At 38.3% G+C, this 24,240-nt stretch overlaps 1 protein-coding gene and 1 non-coding gene across 3 annotated transcripts in view; one reads left to right on the top strand and one right to left on the bottom strand.

Annotated features, from left to right (window-relative positions):
• APPL1 (adaptor protein, phosphotyrosine interacting with PH domain and leucine zipper 1) overlaps nt 1-24,240 on the top strand; it is a 43,123-nt gene that overhangs the window by 538 nt on the left and 18,345 nt on the right. For both annotated transcript variants that reach the window (XM_053599919.1, XM_053599920.1), the window contains exons 2-10: nt 7,813-7,911; nt 9,680-9,739; nt 10,770-10,841; nt 13,714-13,801; nt 15,203-15,244; nt 16,194-16,252; nt 20,319-20,465; nt 21,671-21,753; nt 23,866-24,024. In XM_053599919.1, coding sequence (XP_053455894.1) covers nt 7,813-7,911; nt 9,680-9,739; nt 10,770-10,841; nt 13,714-13,801; nt 15,203-15,244; nt 16,194-16,252; nt 20,319-20,465; nt 21,671-21,753; nt 23,866-24,024 — 809 coding nt within the window. The remainder of the gene's footprint in view (nt 1-7,812; nt 7,912-9,679; nt 9,740-10,769; nt 10,842-13,713; nt 13,802-15,202; nt 15,245-16,193; nt 16,253-20,318; nt 20,466-21,670; nt 21,754-23,865; nt 24,025-24,240) is intronic.
• LOC128592837 (U6 spliceosomal RNA) lies at nt 12,640-12,746 on the bottom strand. Its single transcript, XR_008382050.1, has one exon. It is a non-coding gene; the product is annotated as a U6 spliceosomal RNA (small nuclear RNA).

Below are 24,240 nucleotides of genomic sequence, written 5' to 3'. Positions count from 1 at the left end.
GAAAGGAAGAAAAACCATTAACTTAGTTAATGGTTTCTGAGGCTCAGCAGAGTAGTGAAGGAAAGGGATAGTTTTTCTTAGGTAGATGCTGAAGGATGTGTGTGGAGAGCTGTCAGCGAAACCCGTGACAGGTCCTGGAGCCTGCGTCCGCTCTCCCCGCCCAGTGTGCCCCTGTCGCGGCTGTGCCTGTGGCCGCTGTCACTGGGGCTGTACACGGCATGTGATGGACCGTGCCTTCCTGGCTCCACGACTGCGGCGCTGCTCGCTGCAGATTTGGCCTTAATAAACTCATCAAAATAAAAGCCCTGTGTTCTGTGTTTTGTGCCTTGCAGATGATACTGGTGGGCTTGTTCTATCTTAAGACTTCGATATTTTTCAATACTGAAGAATGAAATCAGCTATATTAAAAAAGATGGTGGCGGTGGCTTTAACTTTAATAGAGAAACTTTTAAGCCTGCCTGTGGCGCAATAATGTAAACAATTTAAGGCCATGCTGCTGGTTGGATAACACTTGGAATGAAAAATTTCTGGAGCATTGTTCATTTAGAAATACAGTTGCAGCACGGCGCCTGTAGCTCAGTGGGTAGGGCGCCGGACACATACACCAAGGTTGGTGGGTTCGAACCCAGCCCGGACCAGCTAAAATCATCAATGATAACTGCAACAACAAAAAAAATAGCCGGGCGGTGGCGGGAGCCTGTACTCCCAGCTACTTGGGAGGCTGAGGCAAGAGAATCGCTTAAGCTGCAGAGTTTGAGGTTGCTGTGAGCTGTGATGCCACTGCACTCTACCAAGGGTGACATAATGAGACTCTGTCTCAAAAAAAAAAAGAATACAGTTGCACACATTTTATGTATCTTTACAGTTTAATATGACCCCCAAAGAAGAAAGGAAGGAAGGGTCTAGTTCCCGGATAGAACTTCTGCCATGGATTTCATGCCAGTCTTAATCTTCAAGATGAAATGGGGCTCTGATTGTATTATTGATTTGTTCTTTTTCTTCCTGAAAGTTATCTTCATAGGTCATTTGCCTACTGGTTGTGTACTGTTATCAGCGTATACTGACAAAATGAGAAACCCACAGTTTGGTTTATTTTGGCTGCTATAGCTGATTCACATTTTTCTTAATGATTATTCAAGTATAAAGTTTTAAGCTATATTTGTTTCAGATGATGTACAAAAGCTTTGTGGGATATACTAGTTAGGTACACTTTGTATTTTACTTTTTTATTATACAAGACTCAACAGGTTGCCTTACCTTTCTTCTTTTACCTGCCTTTTTTTTTTTATGGCCCATAAAGTCTATAAACAATTCCAAATGGGTTGCACAGTGCCCTAGTCATGACTTGTGAGGCAGAGATAATCTCTTGACTTATCTGGTTAATTTATTGAACTTTTCACAGAATTAGTTTACAACTTGAGAATCGTGAGATTTTTTTTTGTCGTTGTTGCTTTTTTACCTGTGGACAAGTATACCTCATATTAGTGTCAGTTTTATAATAATTTTTTGGTTTTCTGAGATGAGGTATTGCTGTGTTTCTTGACTAGAGTGCTGTGGCTAATCACAGACACTATGATAGTGCACTGTAGCCTCAAACTCCTGGACTCAAGCAATTCTGTCCCCGTCAGTTTCCCTAGTAGCTGGGATTACAAGTGTGCACCATCATGCACATACATTGATATTCTTCCTGTTTCTAGAGACAGTAAAGTTTATTTGGGGAACGTGGGACAATTGGGATTTAGGAAGGGTAGTGACTTGAAGGTAATTCTTAAGCAGAACCTGTGGCAGAATAGAAAGCCTGGATCTGGGATAGAGGAGACAAGGGTTTTAGTCCACGCTGCTACTTAATGCATTTTGCTTTAGGGCATGTTACTCTACTTCTCTGAACCTCAGCTATTGTAGCTAGTGAATGTCTTTATTTTTGATCCTGATTATACAAAATAACAGTTGCTGGGTTAGAATAACTGTAAGGTACAGAAAAAGAGAAACATACAAATACACATACCTATCGCGCACCTAGCAACAAACCCTAGTAACAGTTTGCTTTTTTTATTTTAGTCCTTTTTTAAAGACATATTTTAACATAATTGAGATTACATTGTACATAACGATTTTATTCTGCTTTTTTCCATTTTTATTTTTTTATTAAATCATAGTATACAGTAATGCAGTCATGGGGTACAATGTGCTGGTTTTATATACAATTTGAAATATTTTCATCAAATTGGTTAACATAGCCTTCATGGCATTTTCTTAGTTATTGTGTTAAGATATTTAAATTCTGCATTTAGTAAGTTTCACATGTACCCTTGTAAGATGCACTGTAGGTGTGGTCCCACCATATTCTGCTTCTTTTTTTTTTAGACAGAGTCTCACTATGTCATCCTGGGTAGAGTGCCATGGCATCATAGCTTACCACAACCTCAAACTCTTGGGCTTAAGCAATTCTCTTGCCTCATCTTTCCAAGTAGCTAAAACTATAGGTGCCTGCCACAACATCCGGCTATTTTTTTTTTTTTGTAGTTGTTGTTTAGCAGGCCTGGGCTGGGTTTGAACCCGCCAGCCCTGGTATATGTGGCTGGCGCCCTAACCACTGAGCAATGGGTGCTGAGCCCTGCTTCTTTTTCTTTAAGAGATAGGGCCTTGTTCTGTCACCCAGGCTGAATTCCAGTGGCATCATCATAGCTCACTACAACTTCTAACTCCTGGGCTCAAGCCATTCTCCCACCTCAGCGTCCCAAGTAGTTGGCTAGAGGTATGAACCATGGCACCTGGGCCTGCTTTTGACTTAACATTATAGTTTAAATATCTTTACATTTTTACCTTTTTTTTAGACAGTCAGTAGAATGCCATGGTGTCATAGCTCACAGCAACCTCAAACTATTAGGCTCAAGTGATTCTCTTGCCTCAGCCTCCCAAGTAGTTGGGACTACAGCGCCCACCACAACGCCCTGCTATTTTTAGAGACAGTGGTCTTGCTCTTGCTCAGGCTGGTCTGTCTCTAACCCGTGAGCTCAGGCAATCCACCTCCACCTGCCTTGGCCTCCCAAAGCTCTAGGATTATAGTCATGAGCCACCATGCCCGGCTATATTTTTACATTTTGAATAAAAAAATTTGAAGACTGCACATTTCTTTTTCTTTTTTTTTTTCTGAGACAGAGTCTCATTATGTCGCCCTTGGTAGAGTGCTATGGCATCACAGCTCACAGCAACCTCAAACTCTTGGGCTTAAGCAATTCTCTTGCCTCAGCCCTACAATTAGCTGGGACTACAGGCGCCTGCCACAATGCCCAGCTATTTTGTTGTTGTTGTTGTAGTTGTTATTGTTGTTTAGCAGGCCTGGGCCGGGTTCAAACCCACCAGCCTTGGTGTGTGTGGCCGGCGCCCTATCCGCTGAGTACAGGCGCCAAGCCAGACTGCACTTTTTTTTTTTTTTTAGAGATGAGTCTCACTTTATTGTCCTCAGTAGAGAGCTGTGGCGTCATAGCTCACAGCAACTTCCAACTCCTGGGCTTAGGCAATTCTCTTGCCTCAGCCTGCCACGTAGCTGGGACTTCAGGCACCCACCACAACGCCCAGCTATTTTTTGGTGTAGTTTGGCTGGGGCCGGTTTGAAACTGCCACCCTCTGTATATGGGGCCAGTGCCCTACACACTGAGACCCAGACTTCACATTTTTTTAACTGACTTAATACTCCATTGCTGGACTCCTAGAGTATTCCTAAAGTTTTGCTTTTGGGTATAAATTTTTCTCAGTTTGACTATTTTATCTAGGATAGAATCCAAGAATTAGAATGACAAAGAAAATGAAAACGTTTAAAACTCCTAAGTTTTTTTTTTTTGCAGTATTTGGTTGTGGTTGGGTTCGAACTCACCACCTCCGGCATATGGGGCCAGTGCCCTACCCCTTTGAGCCACAGGCACCGCCCATAAGTAGAACTTTTTTTTTTTCCCTGATAATTTTTTTATTTGATCCTAAGTGGCTCACCAGTTATATACAAATGTTGGGGGAGTCATTGAAGACTATCCTTAATTACAGTTGTCTGTTTTGAGCTTGATATACTGTAACTAGGCATTAAAATGGGGGAAATTTGCACGTCCAAGTCCAGCTAGTCAAACATAAGCGTTTTTAGAATTATCTTGCCCAAACCACACAATTTTGCAAAAGATCATACCTATTGTGGCAAAAAATCTTAAGCCTACACTAAATACTTGGTCCGTGTTTATATATTATCTTGAAAATCAGAATCAACATTAAACTTTTTAATTACTAAGAATAGGTATGGTCTTTAAAAAATAATTGATTTTATGTGTAAATAAATATCTTAATGATTATCTTTCTTTCTTTTTTTTTTTTTTTTTTTGAGACAAAGTCTTACTTTATCTCCCTCAGTAGAGTGCTGTGGTGTTATAGCTCACAGTAACCTCAAACTCTTGGGCTTAAGCCATTCTCTTGTTTCAGCCTCTGCCGCCTGACTATTTTTAGAGATGGGGTCTCACACTTACTCAGGCAGGTCTCAAACCTGTGAGCTTAAGCAATCCACCTGCTTCCACCTCCCAGAGTGCTAGGATTACAGGTATGAGCCATCTAGCCCAACAATGATCAATTTTTGATAGAACAATGAAGGCAAACCCCAGCCCCAAATGTAGGTACCTTTATTTGCATAATAAGAAATACTTGTAGAGACTCGGTGCCAGCCACATACACCTGAGCTGTGGGGTTTGAATCCAGCCCCGGCCGCCAAACAACAATGACAACTATAACCAAAAAATAGCCAGGCGTTGTGGCGGGCGCCTGTGGTCCCAGCTACTTGGGAGGCGGAGGCAAGAGAATTGCTTGAACCCAGGAGTTTGAGGTTGCTGTGAGCTGTGATGCCACAGCACTCTACCCAGGGTAACAGCTTGAGGCTCTGTCTCAAAAAAAAAAAAAAAAAAAAAAAGAAAAGAAATACTCATAGAGTATAAGACATGCCTCCCCGCTTTGTCTTAACATCTCTGATTGGGATTCCTTTTAGGCTTGATAATATTTTAACAATTGCTAACAGCCAGATGGCAGTTGTGGTGTACTTGGTATTGCCTGTAAGTGTCCATACTTGTTTTTTTCTCCTGGCATAAGGGCCAAGTACACCCTTTCGGTGTTAAGCCAACATACTGATTTAAGAACCATTTTAGAAAGGATTATCAGTCCTGGTTTGCCTGAAAACCTTCCTTTGACACCTGGTAAGATGTTAGATACCACCGTCAAAACTTGCTGGCTTGGCGCCTGTGCTGTGGCTCAAGCAGCTAAGACACCAGCCACATACCTGAGCTAGAGGGTTTGAATCCAGCCCGGGCCCACCAAACAACAATGACGGCTGCAACCAAAAAAAAAAAAAAAAAAAAAATGGCTGGGCGTTGTGGCAGGTGCCTGTAGTCCCAGCTACTTGTGAGGTGGAGGCAAGAGAATTGCTTGAGCCCAGGCGTTGGAGGTTGCTGTGAGCTGTGATGCCACGGCACTCTACCCAGGATGATAGCTTGAGGCTCTGTCTCAAAAAAAAAAAGAAACTTGCTAAATAAGTCAATGGCTTAGAAGAAAAGATTAGGGACAAAAGTGGACCACCTCTAAGAAATATGTACTACCTCTTCATAGCACAGAGAATAATAATGTATGAGAAAACATGGATTTTGTTTTCTTTTTTGACACAGAGTCTCACTCTGTGGCCCAGGTTAGAGTGCCAGGGCATCAGCCTAGCTCACAGCAACCTCAGACTCCTGGGTTCAAGTGATCCTCCTCTGGGACTACAGGTACTGCTACAATGCCTGGCACATTTTTTTCTGTTTTTAGTAGAGATAGGGTGTCATTCTTGCTCTGGCTGGTCTTGAACAGTCTTGATCTCAAGATCCTTCTGAGCTCAAAGGATCCTCCATACTGCTAGGATTACAGGCAGAAGCCATCACGCCCAGTCAGAAAACAGGGATATTGATGACTTTCAAGTGGAAAAGTGATTCATAAGAGTTGAACTTTGAATATGAAATTTTCGAAATACATTAAATTTGTGCTACTTATATTTTCCTTTTTGTGTTTATGTGAAAGCTGTACTATGTCCTTGATACTAAAATTAGAAAAAACTAGACAAGTGTCTTGGCTGTAGTCCCAGCCACTCAGGAAGCTGAAGCAAGAGGACCACTTGAGCCCAAGAGTTTGAGGTTGCTGTGAGCTAAGATGACACTGTGGCACTCTACACAGGGTGACAGAGTGAGACTCTGTCTCAAAAAAAAAAAAAAAAATGCATCTTACAATGGATACCATTGTAGAGTCAATGAAATGGTACCATATTGATTATAGTTTTGTAAGCTGCTAACAAACACAAATAGTAGTTATACAGTGTTGAACTTAATATCATTAGCTTAAAATAGGGAACTTGTTTTAATACTGTTTTGTATAATTCCTTAAATTAGAATCACCCATTTTGGGGAAAAAATTAAGTGGCTCTTCCTTTTTTTTTTTTTTTTTGGAGACAGAGTCTCACTTTGTCACCCTGGGTACAGTGCTGTGGCGTCATAGCTCACAGCAACTTCAGTCTGTTGGGCTCAACTGATTTTCTTGCTTCAGCTTCCTGAGTAGGTGGGACTACGGGTGCTTGCCACAACACCTGGGTATTTTTAGAGATGGGAATCTTGTTGCTCAGGCTAGTGTGGAACTCCTGAGCTCTGGCCATCTACCCACCTCAGCCTCCCAGAGTGCTGTGACTATACGCTTGAGCCATGTACCCAGCCCTAAACAGATCTTTCTTAAGAATGTTACTAGCCAGATAAGATTTACTAAGGCTTTATTTTTTACTTCTAAAAAAGTAAATGTGGGGAATTGGAGTGGAGTAAAAAATTTCTGTCAAATCAAGCCTCTGAGGTCTGGGGAAACAGAGGACTTACAATGAGCAGTTCATATGTTGATGAGCATAATGATCTTATGTCTTCCCCCCCTCCCCCCTTATGCTATATTGACTTAGCTCCTCTTCTGAAAATAGGAAGCTAGGAAATAAGTTGATTTTTAAAAAAACCACTCCAAGGCAGAGGCATAAATTATTTCTGGAATAAAAATACAAAGTCATGTTTTGGATTTTAAATTGCAGTTATCTCCAGTGGTAGTTGGTATTAATTCTTCTTCTACCTTGGGAATATAAAACGGTGAGTATACCTTGTTTCTCATGGGCTGAATTTCCATATCTTTGATGATCATTATTAGCATTCTTAACATTTACTTACTGACAAGTTTTTCCCTCTTAAAATGAAGGTAATTTTTACAGGCTCATGGTAAAAACAAAACAAAAGTCAAACAGTATTGACATGTATAAAGAAGAGGAAGGAGGAAAAAACCTGAAATTCTGTACTTAGAAAAACAGGCTGAAAAGTTGGTCATGTTGGGGAGGGTACTTTGATTTTATTTTAGATTAGGACAGGGAGGGGGTTGGCACTACTAAAAGAGACCATGGAAGAAGAAAAATAATCATACTAAGTCATCCTGATAAGACATTTAAAATGTATATTGCATGGAATGCTATTAATTTAGCTTTGAACATTTCTGTTGATTGCTGTTAGTGTAATTATAGGATTTTTAATTCATAAAAATATACCTCTGTTCCTTCTAAAGTTTGTGTGACATAGTTGGAAAATGTGCTTTATTAAAGTGAAACAGAACAAAATACTCTGACTTCTTGGCATTGCTATCAAAAGAGAGAAAATGGATTGAAACTCAGAATTTGTGCTTTCTTTAGAAAAAAAAGTTTTTCATCTTATATAATGATTTACATAAACTTATTGCTTTTATTTTACACAGACAAGGTCTTTACTTGGTGTATTTGAAGAAGATGCAACAGCTATTTCCAACTATATGAACCAATTGTATCAAGCTATGCATCGAATTTATGATGCACAGGTAAAAAGCTATGAGCTAACTCAGTACTATTATTTAAAAATGAATCTTTAACTTCTATGAGGACAGATAGCGTCTCTCTTGTTTACTGATGCTTAGTCCTGACCTGGGCTCATAGTAATCTAGATATTTGTCAAATAGATGAATGAGTGTTAAGTATTTTGTATTACAGAGTTTACATTTCAATTATTACTGTACAGTTTGTAGCATTACAGAAGTGATGGAAGATCAAAGCTTCTGCCCTTTCCCCTCAAACACAGTAAGGGCTTTCTTACTGAAACTCACTGACAGTGATCTTTGCCTAAGATTTGACTGAGGACCCCATATTATCACTTAGTATTTCTAATCATGCTTTTAATATTTTTGAACACGTCCCCTTCTTGAGTAGAGGATTTGAATAGTCTGCCTTTATGTAGTTAGAAGAGGGTAATAAAAATTAGATGTAGCTCTGGAATACAAGGTGATGAATTTAAGAAGGGTATGACTAGCTTTTCTTGTTGACCAGGCATAAAATTTGAGGTTATGTTTGGGTGACTTAATTACAAGCTTTAACAGCAACCTGGGTTCTATGATAATACTTTCTTTGGGATTAATTAACTGTACAAGTTTGATTTTGTTTTCCTTCTCATTTTCTCTCGTTTCTGGGTTCACATTTTAATTATATGCTTGAAAATGTTATGCTAGTTGATTTTGTTCCTTGGAATAGTTCTTTCAGGCTTTGATTTTTGACCAGAGATAGTTGATTAATATGTAAAATACACCGAGGCTGGTAGGTTCAAACCTGGCCTGGGCCAGCTAAAACAACGACAACTGCAACAACAATAGCCGGGCATTGTGGCAGGTGCGTGTAGTCCCAGCTACTTGGGAGGATGAGGCAAGAGAATCACTTGAGCCCGAGTTTGAGGTTGCTGTGAGCTGTGACGGCACGGCACTCTACCCAGGGCGATAGCTTGAGACTCTGTCTCAAAAAAAAAAAAAAAAGTTTTTTTTGTCATTCATCACTGAAAAAAAAAGTTAGAATTAAAAAAATTGTCTTTCATATGGTTCTGTTGCTGTGTTATATGACTAGTTCAATCACATTTTAGTTTTTTGTTATTATATTAAATGGTCATCATGTCTAGTATTGGGATCTAGAGAGGCATAACCAGTCATCAATGTAGGTTCTAAAGATTTTGCTAAGGTTACAACAGTTTACTTCTAGCTTTTAAAATATTTAGTTTAGTGCTTAAGGTTTTATTAACCCCCAAATAAGCACATACCTGGAATACTGCTGAATTCTTTTACAGTGTCTATTTCATGGCTTGAATTTCCTTTTAAAGTTCTTTAATGATAGTTTCCTTTCCAGCAATTTAATAAGAGTTTTAAAAAACACGTTATACAGTATTTACATTAAGTGATATTAAATAAAAGTGGCCTAGGTATTTTCAACTAAAATATTTTTCTTTTTTTTTTTGTAGAGACAGAGTCTCACTTTATCACCCTCGGTAGAGTGCTGTGGCGTCACAGCTCACAGCAACCTCCAGCTCTTGGGCTTAGGCAATTCTCTTATCTCAGGCTCCCGAGTAGCTGGGACTACAGGTGCCTGCCACAATGCCTGGCTTTTTGTTTTTTTTTGATGTTGTTGTTGTTGTAGTTTGGCTGGGGCTGGGTTTGAACCCACCACCCTTGGTATATGGGGCCGGCGCCCTACTCACTGAGCCACAGGCGCTGCCCAAATATTTTTCTTAATCAGTAATATTGTGCCAATTTGTATGCTATTCTTTTTCCATAGAATGAATTAAGTGCAGCAACACACCTGACTTCAAAACTTTTGAAAGAATATGAAAAACAGGTAAGGTATATTGAAGCTTTAAAAGCATGGATTAACAAGCTGTGGTATATGTATACCATGGAATACTATTCAGCCATTAAAAAAAATGGAGACTTTACATCCTTCGTATTAACCTGGATGGACGTGGAAGATATTATTCTTAGTAAAGCATCACAAGAATGGAGAAGCATGAATCCTATTTACTCAATTTTGATATGAGGACAATTAATGACAATTATGGTTATGGGGGGGAAACAGAAAGAGGGAAGGAGGGAGGTGGGTGGGGCCAAGACATGATTGCAAGAGGGACTTTACCTAACAATTGCAATCAGTGTAACCTGGCTTATTGTACCCTCAATGAATCCCCAACAATAAAAAAAAAAAAAGCATAATCTAAAATAGGTGTCCTCAAACTGCGGCCTGCAGGCCACATGAGGCAGTGGTGATTGTATTTGTTCCCGTTTTGTTTTTTTACTTCAAAATAAGATATGTGCAGTATGCATAGGAGTTTGTTCATAGTTTTTTTTTTTTTTAAACTATAGTCTGGCCCTCCAATGGTCTGAGGGACAATGAACTGGCCCCCTGTTTAAAAAGTTTGAGGACTCCTGATCTAAAGTATGCAGTGATATATATCCTCATCAAGAATCCTTAAGTTTTTTTGAGTTCGGCACTTATGTTGAGATAATGTTAGTGACTTAATATTAAATAGAGGTGCTATCTAGTTTACCTCTCTTCTCTTTACAAATGAAGAAAGTTGGGGCTGGCTCAAAGTTACACTGTTGGTTATTGGACTAATTGGATCTAAACACCAAATCTTTGCACTTCCAGTACAGCGTGGATTCCAATATGCCATGTTAGTTGTTTACTTGGCAGACATTGTAATTAATCTTTATTAATTATACAAATTATGCTGTTTTGTTAAAATGACCTTTTTGGGCGTATTCACAATTTTTGAAGTTTTCTGAGGTTATTTGAAAGTACAGCTTACCTTGTCATTCACAGAAGACCCTGGCACTGAATTGCTACTTCATCTCTGTTTCTCACTTTCCAGCGTTTCCCACTTGGGGGTGACGATGAAGTTATGAGCTCTACATTACAACAGTTTTCGAAAGTTATAGATGAAGTAAGTGTTTATTTTATTTTGCTCAAATAAGTATTCTTTTAAATAAATTACTCAAGTTGCATAGGTTTTATTGGTAAATTTGATTATTTTATGAGTAAAACTCCATTACAAAATTCCTAAAGAAGGGCCTTCTTTTTATGTACTAATGGCTGGTTCACAAAAACAATACTTTATTTGGTGAAAGCAAATTGTTTTCTAGAAATAAATATATAAACATGGTTTCTCTACTCCTAGTCTCTGTACCATTCAATCTTTTCTATTATTTTATCTTCTAATTTTTTAGAGACAGGGTCTCCCTCTATTGCTCAGACTGGTATGCAGTGTCATGATCATAGTTCATTGTAACTTCAAACTCCTGGGCTCAAGCAAACCTCCTACCTTAGCTCTCAAGTACCTAGGACTATAGGTGTGGGGTGTGAGCCACCATGCCCTGCTATTTATTTATTTATTTATTTATTTTTATAGAGATGAGGTCTTGTTATGTTGTCCAGGCTGGTCTCAAACTCCTGGTCCCCGATCAGTCCTGCAGCCTCAGCCTTCAAAAGTGCTGGGATTAGAGGCATATGCCACTGCACCTGACCCAATCTTAACATTGTGTTATTTAATGTTGGCAGGAAGTTAAAGAGTTAAGTTGTGAGATACAGCTAGATTCTTTGTGGTTTCATTTTTGCCACCAAACAATATTTTACTGTTTAATCTTTATTAATCCTGCTGTCCTAAACAGCCAAAAATCAACCCTAATTTCTCAAACCATTTGTCACAACAAATCATTTTTAAAAAGACCTGAAAGGTGTAGGTGTAGGAAAAAGAAAAGTAGTGAGAGATGTATGGAGAATCCATAACTGTTTGTTATACTTGCAGTGAAACTTCTTTTTTTTTTTTTTGAGACAGAGTCTCACTATGTCGCCCTTGGTAGAATGCCATGGCATCACAGCTCACAGCAACTTTAAACTCTTGGGCTTAAACGATTCTCTTGCCTCAGCCTCCCAAGTAGCTGGGACTACAGGCGCCCACCACAACACCCAGCTGTTTTTTTATAGTAGTTGTCATTGTTGTTTGGCAGGCCCGGGGGCCGGGTTCGAACCTGTCAGCCTGGGCGTATGTGGCCAGCGCCCTAACCGCTGAGCACGGGTGCTGAGCCAAACTTCTTTTCACATGAACCATTAGATAGTTCTGTTTATTTTGGTACTCTTAACTGGAGAAAGTAATTTTTGGAACTACTTCAATCATTATAGCAAAATGTTATCACAGGAAATCAAGGTAAAGAATACTTACAGGAAATACAACTTTTTTCAAAAATTGTGGTAAAATACATATAACATAAAATTTGCCAATCATGACACTTAGTACATTCACAGTGTTATATAGTGATCATTACTATCTATTTCCAGAATTTTCATCATCCCAAAGGAAACCTTGTACCCACTAAACAGTCATTTCTACCTCCCTGCTCCCCTCAGCCCCTGGCAACCACTAATCTGCTTTATGTCTCTATGGATTTGCCTGTTTTGGATATTTCATATAAATAAATTCTCATGATTTGTGGACATTTATGGCTGTTCTCTTTCACTAGCATAATGTATTCATGGTTCATCCATGTTGTAATATACATCAGTACTTCATTCTTTTTTTGCTAAATAAAATTTCATTGTATGGTTATACCACATTTTGTTTATTCATTCATCTGCGGTAGACATTTGGTTTGTTTCCATCTTTTGGCTAATTTGAATTATGATGCTTTTAGCATTCATATGCATTTGTTTTTTCGAACACTAGTTTCAAGTGTTCCCCCCCCCATCAAAATATGGAACGCTTCACGCATTTGCGTGTCATCCTTGCGCAGGGGCCATGCTAATCTTCTCTGTATCGTTCCAGTTTTAGTATATGTGCTGCCGAAGCGAGCACTAGTTTCAAGTGTTTTTGAGTAAATACCCAGGAATGAAGTTGCTGGGTCACTGCGTGGTAATTTTGTGTTTAACTTTTTGATGAAGAACCACCAAACTATTCTTTTTTCTTTTCTTTTTTTTGAGAGGGGACAAAGTCTTACTCTGTCACCCTGGATAGAGTGTTGTGGCCTCATTACAGCTCACAGCAACCTCAAACTCTTAGTCTTATGTGATCCTCTGGCATCAGCCTCCTAAGTAGCTTGGATACAGGCACTTGCCATAATGCTTGGCTAATTTTTCTTTTTTTCAGTAGAGATGGGATCTTGTTCTTACTCAGGCTGGTCTTGAATTCCTGAGCTCAAGTAGTCCTCCCACCTTGGCCTCCCAGAGTGCTAGGATTACAGGGGTGAGCCATTGTACCCAGCCCTTTTTATTTTCTTAATAGTATCATTTGATGCACAATATTTTGATGATGTCCAATTTATATTTACTTTTGTTTCTTGTACTTTTTTTTTTTTGCAGTTTTTGGTCGGGGCTGGGCTTGAACTCACCACCTCCAGCATATGGGGCCGTAGCCCTACTCCGTTGAGCCACAGGCACCACCCTGTGTACTTTTGATGTCATATCTAAGAAATCATTGCTAAATCCAAGGTTATTGTATGTTTTCTTTTAAGAATTTTAAATAGGGGCGGCGCCTGTGGCTCAAGGAGTATAGCACCAGCCCCATATACCAGAGGTGGTGGGTTCAAACCCAGCCTCGGCCAAAAACTGCAAAAAAAAAAAAAAAAATTAATTAATTATTAAAAATAAAAAAGTTTTAAATGGAAAATTTTGATCATATAATATTTTGTACTGTATCACAGTTTTTAGTATTTTCTTATATAAAATTTATCAAAACTTTAAAATTAGATTTTGTTTAAATGTACTTAACACTGGCTAACTGTCTCTGTATAGTTATTTGGCCTTTTTGGTCTTTCTTTTTCTAGCTTAGCTCTTGTCATGCAGTACTTTCAACTCAACTTGCTGATGCCATGATGTTCCCCATTACCCAGTTTAAAGAAAGAGATGTGAAAGGTATTGAAATCAACATTATATTTACTTTCATCTTCTGTCAGAAGATCAGTGGCTATCAAATTCTTATTATTCTATTCTGACCACAACCTGTGCTATTTTAATCAGCTACCAGACATTTATAGGGGCTCCTGCTAGGTGTCGAACTAGATACTAAGAAATATTGATATGGAAAAAATGTCCTTTCCCTGGAGAAATCCTAGAGAAGGAGACGGGTAAACACATAATTATGACACTAAGTCTCTTATAATTAGGGAATGAGTAAAGTGTTGTGGGGGCTTTTAGGAAGAAGTCAGAAAGGCTTCACCAAGGATGTGACGTGAGCATTGAACAATGATGGGGAATTTGCTATGAAAAGAGAGTCATTGTTCTGTTATAGGTGCTAAAGTGCACAAAAGTATGGGTTATGGAAATACATAGCTTATCTTGAGAATAAGAAGAAATTCAGTGTGGCTGTAATGCTGAATGTTTTAGAGTAAGGCAGGAGATGAATCTAGAAATTGGTTAGAAGGGACTAAATCATGTCAAAGAGGTTAGACTTGAGTTTACAAGCTAATGGGAGTCTTTAAGGAGTAGAAAGACATAATCTGTTTTTGGAGTATGGAATAGAGTGTATTTAGTGTCAAGGAGAATGGATTAGGAAGTTGTGAGAGTCCAGTGAGGTATGACCAATGCCTGAATTAGGATAATGGTACAGGGTATAGAGGCATGTGTACGCATACGGGCTAGCGTGGCAAGAGGTAGCCCCATCTAATAACTTGCAACTTAGTAGTTTTGAGGGTTTTTCCTATCCACTTGGGATTGCTAGGTGATATACAATGAGAATTTTATAGCATTGGCTCTGCTTTTTCATAACTTATGATTTCAGTCATACAGACTTATTTCCAAAATATGTAGACAGAATAAAAACATGGAAGTAATGTATGGGTTAAAGACAAATATACTTTAGAGATGGAGTTAATAACTGTGGTTATGATCTTCAGGAATGGTCATTTCTAAGGTCAAGAAACAAGATCTCTTTTCTCACAGTGTAAAAGGCATAATCGTAATAAAATTTTTACTTCTCAGCATTTGAGCTTTTTAAAGCTATATATAGAAAATGAATTAATAAGTTAAATTCTGGCATGAAATCAGAATATTGCATATCTTAGCATTTACATTGGGTTTTAAAATTTGTTTTTGTGTCATATTCTTAATTTGTAGTAAGTAGATCTTCTAGTGGTATAACTCTTGTTGATGACAATAAATCTTCCATAGACTAGTTGAAATATAGAGTAATTTTACAGCTTGAATGTTGGAGGATGAAACATTTAGAATTTTAATTATAGCTTAACTGGCAGTTATTTTCTAAACAAATGTATTTCATAAATATGCTAAACTTAAATTATTCTTGAACTTTTTCAGAAATACTAACATTAAAGGAAGTATTTCAGATTGCGAGTAATGGTAAGCTCTGAATACTTTGTACTTTTTTTTTTATAATGTTGTATTTTTCAGCATCTATCCATTGCCAAATTCTTTGTAACAACTGAAAAATCCGAACCTGATTAAATATATGTGAACATTATTTAAATCACATTGCTATTTAAATTACACTGTTGAGACTACAAGAATTTTAAAGGAAAGCAATTCAGTCTTGTAGCTTACCCTCTTCATGTTGCCTAGGGAGATGGTGTAATATTTTATCTTCCTTATTTTTCAGTTTTTCTTTAATGAGCATTTGCTTTTTTTATTTTTATTTTTTAAAGGGACGGGCTCTCATTGTGTTGCCCAGCCTAGGGTGCAGAGGCTATTCACAAGTGCAATCATAGCTCACTACAATCTTGAATTCCTGAGCTCAAGCCTCCTGTCCTCCTTTCTCAGCCTCTTGAATAGGTGGAACTGTATGTACACACCAGCACGCCTAGCTGCATTTACTATTTTTTACTAAAAAATACTTTTAAAAACTTTTAGTGGGGTAAAGTTTTCTTAAATTTTTTAAACCAATTTTTTAAAAACAAATTTAGTAGGTAGATACATAATTAGGAGAAATCTGGCTGTAGAGAAAATTTAAGTGTCACAATCATGTAGTTGGTAGGGAATTCTTATCTTGCTTTAGTGTATTTGCAGAAATATGCACATGTGAAGACCGTTTAAAGCAGTGGTTCCCAACATGTGGGTCACAACCCCTTTCGGGGTCTCCTACATATCAGATATTTACATTACGATTCATAACAGTAGCAAAATTATAATTATGAAGTAGCAACGCAAATAATTTTATAATTGGGAGTCAGTACAACTTGAGGAACTGTATTAAAGGGTCACAGCATTAGGAAGGTTGAGAACCACTGATTTAAAGCATTTATAAGTTTTGCAAAGTAGTGTTGTATTGTTAACATTCCTTTCTGTTTTCTAGATCATGATGCTGCAATTAACAGATATAGCCGATTGTCAAAAAAAAGAGAAAATGATAAGGTGTGATACATAGTTAAGTCCTCAGTAGTATAATTAACAGCTTTTTCTTTAAGGGGTCTAGTTTTTCCTGTTTAAAAATAGTCAGCAGTTATTTTGTATGTTTTGCTGTATTGCTCTTATTCTTTCCTTGTAGCTGTTCAAAACCTTTCTTAAACTCATTAATCTATTTAAACAAAATATTTTTCTTCTGCCAAGCTCTGATGCCATAAGTAAACATAACTATTTAAAAAATGTAATTGATGCTCAGTACTTTTACTGTCTCTTGCTTTGTGTTTTGATGGCATTGCATTTGTTTTGTTTGAACATGTGTTTGTGTTCAAAAATGTTTTGAGATATAGTAGTCAAAAAATTGCATTGTTGCACGTATAATTGAATGAAATTCTGTTATGAGGCCATCCTCATTTACAGCAAACATATATATCATTTTATATTTCTTCAAGGAGTGAAATATAGAAATATACTGTAGTTGAGGAGAAATGCGTGCAAGTAAACATCAAAGAACAGAATATTAACCAGTTCACCTGCATATTCTTTGAGATCATGTCCCTCCGGGGCCTAATCCAAAGGCTTCCCCTGTAGGCCGTAACTAGATGCTTGTGAGTGGGGTGAGCTTTGTGCCTGCATGTTGGTGTCTGTAGCTTTGGCTGCAGCTTGTAGTAGAGACACGGTGACTGCTTATGGGAATCCACAATTGGGTAGGACTACTGTGACAATAAAAGGGGATGTTTCACACACAAAATTCAATAAAATAATCTGCTTTTCATTTTGTTTTTGAGACAGAGTCTCACTTTGTCGCCCTTGGTAGAGTGCTGTGGCGTCACAGATTATAGCAACCTCAAACTCTTGGGCTCAATGATTCTCTTGCCTCAGCTTCCCAGGTAGTTGGGACTACAGGTGCCTACCACAATGCCCGGCTATTTTTAGAGATGAGATCTCTCTCTGGATCAGGCTTGTCTCAAACTGTTGAGCTCAGGCAATCCACCCACCTAGGCCTCCCAGAGTGCTGGGATTACAGGCGTGAGCCACTGCGCCTCGCCTCTGTTTTGTATTTCTAATTTCAGTTCACAGATTACCTGATGCAAGTATTGGTAAAACGTATACATTTTTGGATCTACATTAGTCTACATTTGGCCTTAGAGAAGTAGTTAAAGGCCCTAGATATAAAATTTGGTACATTTTATATTGCCTCTGGCTGTGGCAAGTATTTTTAAAAAACATTCTTTTACCCATTTCATTTTATTTAAAAAATGTATAGGGACATATTATTTATCAATCAGTATGTTAAGTACCTTATAGGAACAATGTGAATAGGTTTCACTCTGCTCTCAAGGAGTGGATACTCCACATTTGTTGAAGGCTTCCTGTGTGAAGATACACAGCTGGCCTAGGTGTAGGAGCGCAAGGCTGAAGGGAAGGCATAGATTAACTCTCTTATTAGGCTGGGTGCTGTGGCTCAAGCATGTAATCATAGCACTCTTGGAGGCCAAAGTTGGGAGGATCCCTGGAGCTCCAGAGTTTAAGAGGTGCCGGTAGCTCAGTGAGTAGGGTGCCAGCCACATACACTGAGGGTGGGGGGTTCGAGCCCAGCCCGGGCCTACTAAACAACAGTGACAACTGCAACCAAAAATTAGCCGGGCATTGTGGTGGGCCCCTGTAGTCCCAGGTACTAGGAGGCTAAGGCAAGAGAATTGCTTAAGCCAAGAGTTTGAGGTTGCTGTGAGCTGTGACACCACAGAACTCTACCGAGGGCAACACAGTGAAACTCTGTCTCAAAAAAAAGCAGCCTGAACAAAAGCAGTACCCTGCAAAAGAAAAAAGAAAAAGAAGAAAACTGGCTGGGCGTAGTGCTGCATGCCTCTAGTCCCAGCTACTTAAGAGGCTAAGGCAGGAGGATTGTTTGAGCCCAGGAGTTTGAGATTGATGTGAACTAGGCTGACGCCATGGCACTCTAGCCTGGGCAACAGAGTGAGACTCTGTCTTAAAAAAGCCAAAAACCAAACCTCAATTAGTAGTTAAGTGCAATAATAGAGGCTATAATAAAATGCAGAGAGAGCACAAAGAGGGCAGCGGTTAGCTCTGGTGAACTGGAAAAGATCACACTTTCAGGAGGTCATATTTATATTGAAGGTACACTGGTTTGGGATTGGAGAGAGGGTGTTCCTGAGAGAAAAGCAGCCTGTGCTGGAGGCACATAGTAGGGTTGGGAGAAGGTAAATGTTGAGAACACTGGCTCTAGCTCTGCCACTTATTTGCCTGAGCTGCACTAGTTACTTAATTCCAGGCCTGTTCTTTGACCTACCACAGCTCAATAGTTGGGAGGATGAAATGAGGGAATGTATGTAGAGTATCTGGCATATAGCAAGTTTTCAATAAATTCTAGTAATAATTATAATGATGATGATGGAAGATAATCCATCAGTATGTCTGAAGCATAGAATGTGTTCAGGAGCTATGGCAGAAAGGACAAGAAGGAAGTAGGGGTCAGAATACTATAGTAATGACCTTGAAATTTATGTTAGAAGGAGAGGGCAGCTACCAAAGAATTCTAAGTAGGCGAATAACACAATGAAGTTGTGTTATAGGACAAAAATACTAGTGCATTGTGAAGGGGACAAGACTAAAGGTAATCCAATGAAAAGGTATTGGCATAGTTTGCAAAAACATACTAAAGGTCTCAGCTAAGGCTATTAATTGGAAGTGGAGAGGAACAATACTTTTGGGAGATACTTCATAAATAGAATTGACAAGACTCATGGTAGGAGGAGGAATTAAAAATGAGTGCTAAATTTGTTTGGTGACTGTGTGAATCCTAGAGTCATTAAGAGTGCTAAGAAACAAAGTAGAAAGGGAGGTTTTGTGGGGAAGAAATTGTCTTCGGTTTTGTTCATTTCTAGCACATGAACATATAAATGAAGAACCCAGCTGGAGATACGTTTCCTCTGGCAATTGGGCAAGTGAAGGGCAGGAGATAAAAATTTGTGGTCATTTGATGTATAAAATTTTGACTGTGTCCCCAGTTATTGCTATTATTGAATGTTGCAGGTGAGATGTAGTTAGTTTATTTGAAGCATCTGACTGAAAAGCGGGGGAAGGGGAAGCAAATATTTGAAATTTGGAAATCCCTAAACTTTTGATAAGAAATTATAATTTTCATTTAACATTTTCTTTAAAGGTAAAAAAGGTTTATAATTTATGTAGTTAAATTGAACTACAACCATTGGTAATTATGGAGCAGGTAATTATACCTTGCAGAAAAAGTTATAATCTAAGAATTTAAAAGCTAAGATCCTGAAATTTTTGTTTAATTGCAATTTCTATTTTTATGTGAATTTAAAAACTGTAGGAAGTTTCGAATGAGGTTAATCTTGTTTAATATAAATAAATGAGCCTGTAGACTGTAATCTCCCTAAACTTAAAAAGTAAAGTACTTGGAATTGTATTCTTTATGGTTTTAGTGTTGGTAAAGCACTAAGAAAATAAAGGAATTACACAGTACAAAAAAAATTATGGTCATTGAGTCATTGGTGTATTAGAGTGTTCTTAGTACTTGGTGAAGAATTCTAAGGAAAGCAAGAAGATAGAATAGCCTAAGGCATATTGCATAATAGGTACTCAATAAATGTTTGATGATTGAATAAAAGAACTCCAGGGGTCACACATATTTTAAGTATGAATAAAGGGAGACAAGCAAGTACAAGACAGGAAGCACTAGTGGTAGGAAGAGAACAGGAGAGGAAAGGTATGCTGTGACTTGATTAAGGTCAAAGACTACAGGGCAAGCTAGTAACAGTTGTCTGCCTTTTCTCCATGTGGTAGGCTTTCCCTGCCATGCTCAGTGTAGTTATTGTATCATTTTTAATTATGTGTAAAATTCTGTGTTTAATGTACATTGTACAAGTGATATAGTTGACCAGTATGTTGAAGTTTTCTAATAGACCAAAAAACAGGAAAGTTAAGCTCAATTGCTCATGATACACCATTTTCCTTGAGTAGACATTTCTCTACTCTCTACCAAAGATATACAAAATTAAGTAAATAACAACATTTTTAATATTTTTGTTCAAAGGTGAAATATGAAGTAACAGAAGATGTGTACACTTCCAGAAAGAAACAACACCAGACCATGATGCATTATTTTTGTGCACTAAATACTCTTCAGTACAAGAAGAAAATAGCATTGTTAGAACCTCTACTTGGGTACATGCAAGCTCAGGTACTGTACTGTTTTGTGGATTGTAACTGTTCTAAAATCTTGATATTTACATTAAATGCAAGGCTATTACAAACTTTTGTCAATGTCTTTAACCGTGTTTGTGTTTTAAAAGTAATTTTTAAAATGTCATTAGAACATGAGTTTATGGAAGTTATTTTTCTTATAAATAAAGATTTCAAATATTTTCAAATATTTCAAGATTTCAAAGAGTTCAAATATGAAACCACTTGTATACACCTTGTTCACCAAAGTTGGAGATAAGGAACAGGAAGCTAAATGAATTTCAGAGTTACACATCTTGCTGGAACTTTTACTCACTCTTGCTTCATAATAGATTTAAAAGAGAATGAATATAAAAAAAAAAAGAATGAATAATTTGAATTTTCCTCATGTTCCTTGCACACTTCCTGAGTTAAAAATAGTAGATGAACCGCAAAATGCCCAAACAAGTGTACATCAGGAAGGAGGCTAGAAAATTAAGTTTTGGGTAACATCCAAAAGATATTAGGCTTTTAAAAATCTAAGAGTTTAAAGAAATTTGAGTATTCCCTTAGGTAAAAAAGTACTTATACTTCAGATATAAAATTTACTTATCTTTATAGTAAACGTGTAATAGTTTATTTGTATAATTTATTTGAAATGCTTTAAAATTTATTTTCCAATTTAAATTATTAATCATGTGGCACCTGTAGCTCAAGTGGCTAAGGCACCAGCCACATACACCAGAGCTGGCAGGTTCAAATCTGGCCTGGGCCTGCCAAACAATGACAACTACAACCCAAAACTATCTGGGTGGTATGGTGGGCGCCTGTAGTCCCAGCTACTTGGGAGGGTGAGGCTCAAAGAGAATAGCTTAAGCCCAGGAGTTGGAGGTTGCTGTGAGCTGTGATGCCACGGCATTCTACCCAGGGCTATAGCTTGAAGCTCTGCCTCAAATAAATAAATAAATAAAATTACTAATCATACATATATATTACTTGTTAAATTCAAAAAATATAAAAGGATATTCAATGGAATTTAAGTCTAACTTCCTCAGTAGCTTCATGACCCATAGAAGTCACAAACTACAACTTATTTTTACATGAATGGAAATAATTTGTTTGTTTTTTTTTACTTAACCATGTATCTTGGATATCATTTATATGATTAAGTATGTTTTTAATGTGTGTTTGTACTGTTCAATCCCCTACTTCTCCCCTACCCAGATAAGTTTCTTTAAGATGGGTTCTGAAAATCTCAGTAAACAACTGGAAGAATTTTTAGCAAATATTGGAACAAGTGTACAGAAGTAAGTATTTTATCCATAAAACTGAAAATGAGAGGATATAAATGCCAAGTTAACAGCTAAATGTCATAATTTAATATTTAATATCTGCCATGATTGATTCTTGTTTTTTTTCATTATTTTTTCCATAGAATGGGAACTCTGAATTTCATAACATTGTCAGTTCTGGTTGTAATTTTACTGATTCTAAACTTAGGTTTGCCTATAATCCTAGCACTCTGGGTAGCTGAGGCAGGTGGATTGCTTGAGCTCAGGAGTTCAAGACCAGCCTGAGCAAGAGCGAGACCACCCTATCTCTAAAAATAGACAAGTGTTATGGTGAGTGCCTGTTAATCCTAGCTCCTTAGGAGTCTGAGGCAAGAGGATTGCTTGAGCCCAAGAGTTTGAGGTTGCTGCGAGCTATGATGCCATGGCATTCACCACCAGCGTGACAGAATACGAGACTGTGTCCCATTCCCCCCAAAAATAAACTTAGTCTTGTGTCTGAAAATAACAGATACAAGATAGTAATTATTCATAAGTGATAATTATATTTATTTATTTATTTATTTTTATTGTTTTGAGACAGAGCCTCAAGCTGTTGCCTTGGGTAGAGTGCTGTGGCATCACAGCTCATAGCAACCTCAAAAACTCCTGGGCTTAAGCAATTCTCTTGCCTCTGCCTCTCAAGTAGTTGGGACTACAGGCGCCCACCACAACGCCTAGCTATTTTTTGGTTGTAGTTATCCTTGTTGTTTTGGCAGGCCCCGGCTGGATTTGAACCCACCATCTCTGGTGTATGTGGCTGATGACTTAGCTACTTGAGCTACAGGTGCTAAGCCGATAATTATATTTAGACTCTAAATTGTAAGGGCTAGATGGAAGATTACAAAATCTTGCTTCCAAGCCATGACAGCTTAGCGAGAGAAAGCAGTTCTCTTCAGGTTCAAAAGGCTGAATAGTGATGTGGCCAGGCTGAGGCATGGAGAGAGACAAAAATGATCGTTGTTTTAAAGGCATAGGACAGAGCAGTTTGAAAATTCCTCTAAAGTCAGGCATTCACTGTGGCTTTATTAGTTTTCTGCTTTTGTTTTCTGATTTTGATACAGAATTGGTCTGTTGCCTGGGCTAGAGTTCAGTGGTGCGATCATAGTTTACTCTAGCCTCAAACTCCTGGGTCAAGTGATTTCTCCTGTCTCAATCTTCTGAGTAGCTATAGAGGTGAATGCCACTACACCCAGCTACATTTTCTACTTTTTTATAGAAATAGAATCTCAAACTCCTGACATCAAGCAATCCTTTCACCTTAGACTCCTAAAGTTTCGGGGTTATAGGTGTGAACTACTGGACCCAACTGCTATTATTAGTTTTTGAATTTAGTATTGTTTCCAAAATATCTTAAGTTTCAAATAAAATGTAAAGCTGTTTCAAAATGTATTTGTGGGCTTGGTGCCTGGGGCTCAAGTGGCTAAGGCGCCAGCCACATACACCTGAGCTGGTGGGTTCGAATCCAGCCTGGGCCCGCCAAACAACAACGATGGCTGCAACCAAACAAAAACTAGCTGGGCATTGTGGTGGGTGCCTGTAGTCCCAGCTACTTGGGAGGCAGAGGCAAGAGAATCCCTTAAGCCCAGGAGTTGGAGGTTGCTGTGAGCTGTGATGCCACAGCACTCTACCCAGGGCGACAGCTTGAGGTTCTGTCTCAATAAAAAAAAAAATGTATTTGTGGGCTCGGTGCCTTAGCACAGTGGTTACGGCACCAGCCACATACACTGAAGTTGGCGGGTTTGAGCCCGACCCCCACAGCTAACCAACAATGACAACTGCAACAAAAAATAGCCAGGTGTTGTGGCAGGCACCTGTGGTCCTAGCTGCTTGGGAGGCTGAGGTAAGAGAATTGATTAAGCCCAAGAATTGGAGGTTGCTGTGAGCTGTGATGCCATGGTACTCTACCCAGGGTGACATAGTGAGACTCTGTCTCAAAAAAACCGAAATGTATTTATGTTACTTTAACCACCCATGCCACTGTGTCTTTGTTTGAGAAAATATATACAAAACAAATAATATAGGTAAATGTGATTGGTAAGGCGTTCTTGGTTGGTTGCCATTGGCAGCACATAATCTGTTCTCTGTCAGTGTTCGCAGGGAGATGGACAGTGATGTAGAGACGATGCAGCAGACAATAGAGGATCTGGAAGTGGCCAGTGACCCTTTGTATATGCCTGACCCAGACACCACCAAATTTCCTGTTAATCGAAATCTAACCCGAAAGGCTGGATACCTGAATGCTAGAAAGTAAGAAGACCATTGTTATTTTCATATATTGTATATCATGTAAGGCAATGCCAAATAAATATAATATAATATAATTGATATTGTCTGTGAGATTGTTTTAATTTTACTAAAGGTTGAACCTGTTTAGTGGTGTTAATATTTATGTGAACTTTTTGACAGGTAAGGTACATGTATACTTTTCAGAAGTAAAATTCTACCTAGGTATTTATTGAGTAA

The sequence above is a fragment of the Nycticebus coucang genome, chromosome 8 (assembly GCF_027406575.1).
Source record: "Nycticebus coucang isolate mNycCou1 chromosome 8, mNycCou1.pri, whole genome shotgun sequence".
Lineage (NCBI taxonomy): Eukaryota > Metazoa > Chordata > Mammalia > Primates > Lorisidae > Nycticebus > Nycticebus coucang.
Note: the sequence above shows the minus strand (reverse complement) of the source record. Positions and strands in the feature narration are given on the sequence as shown.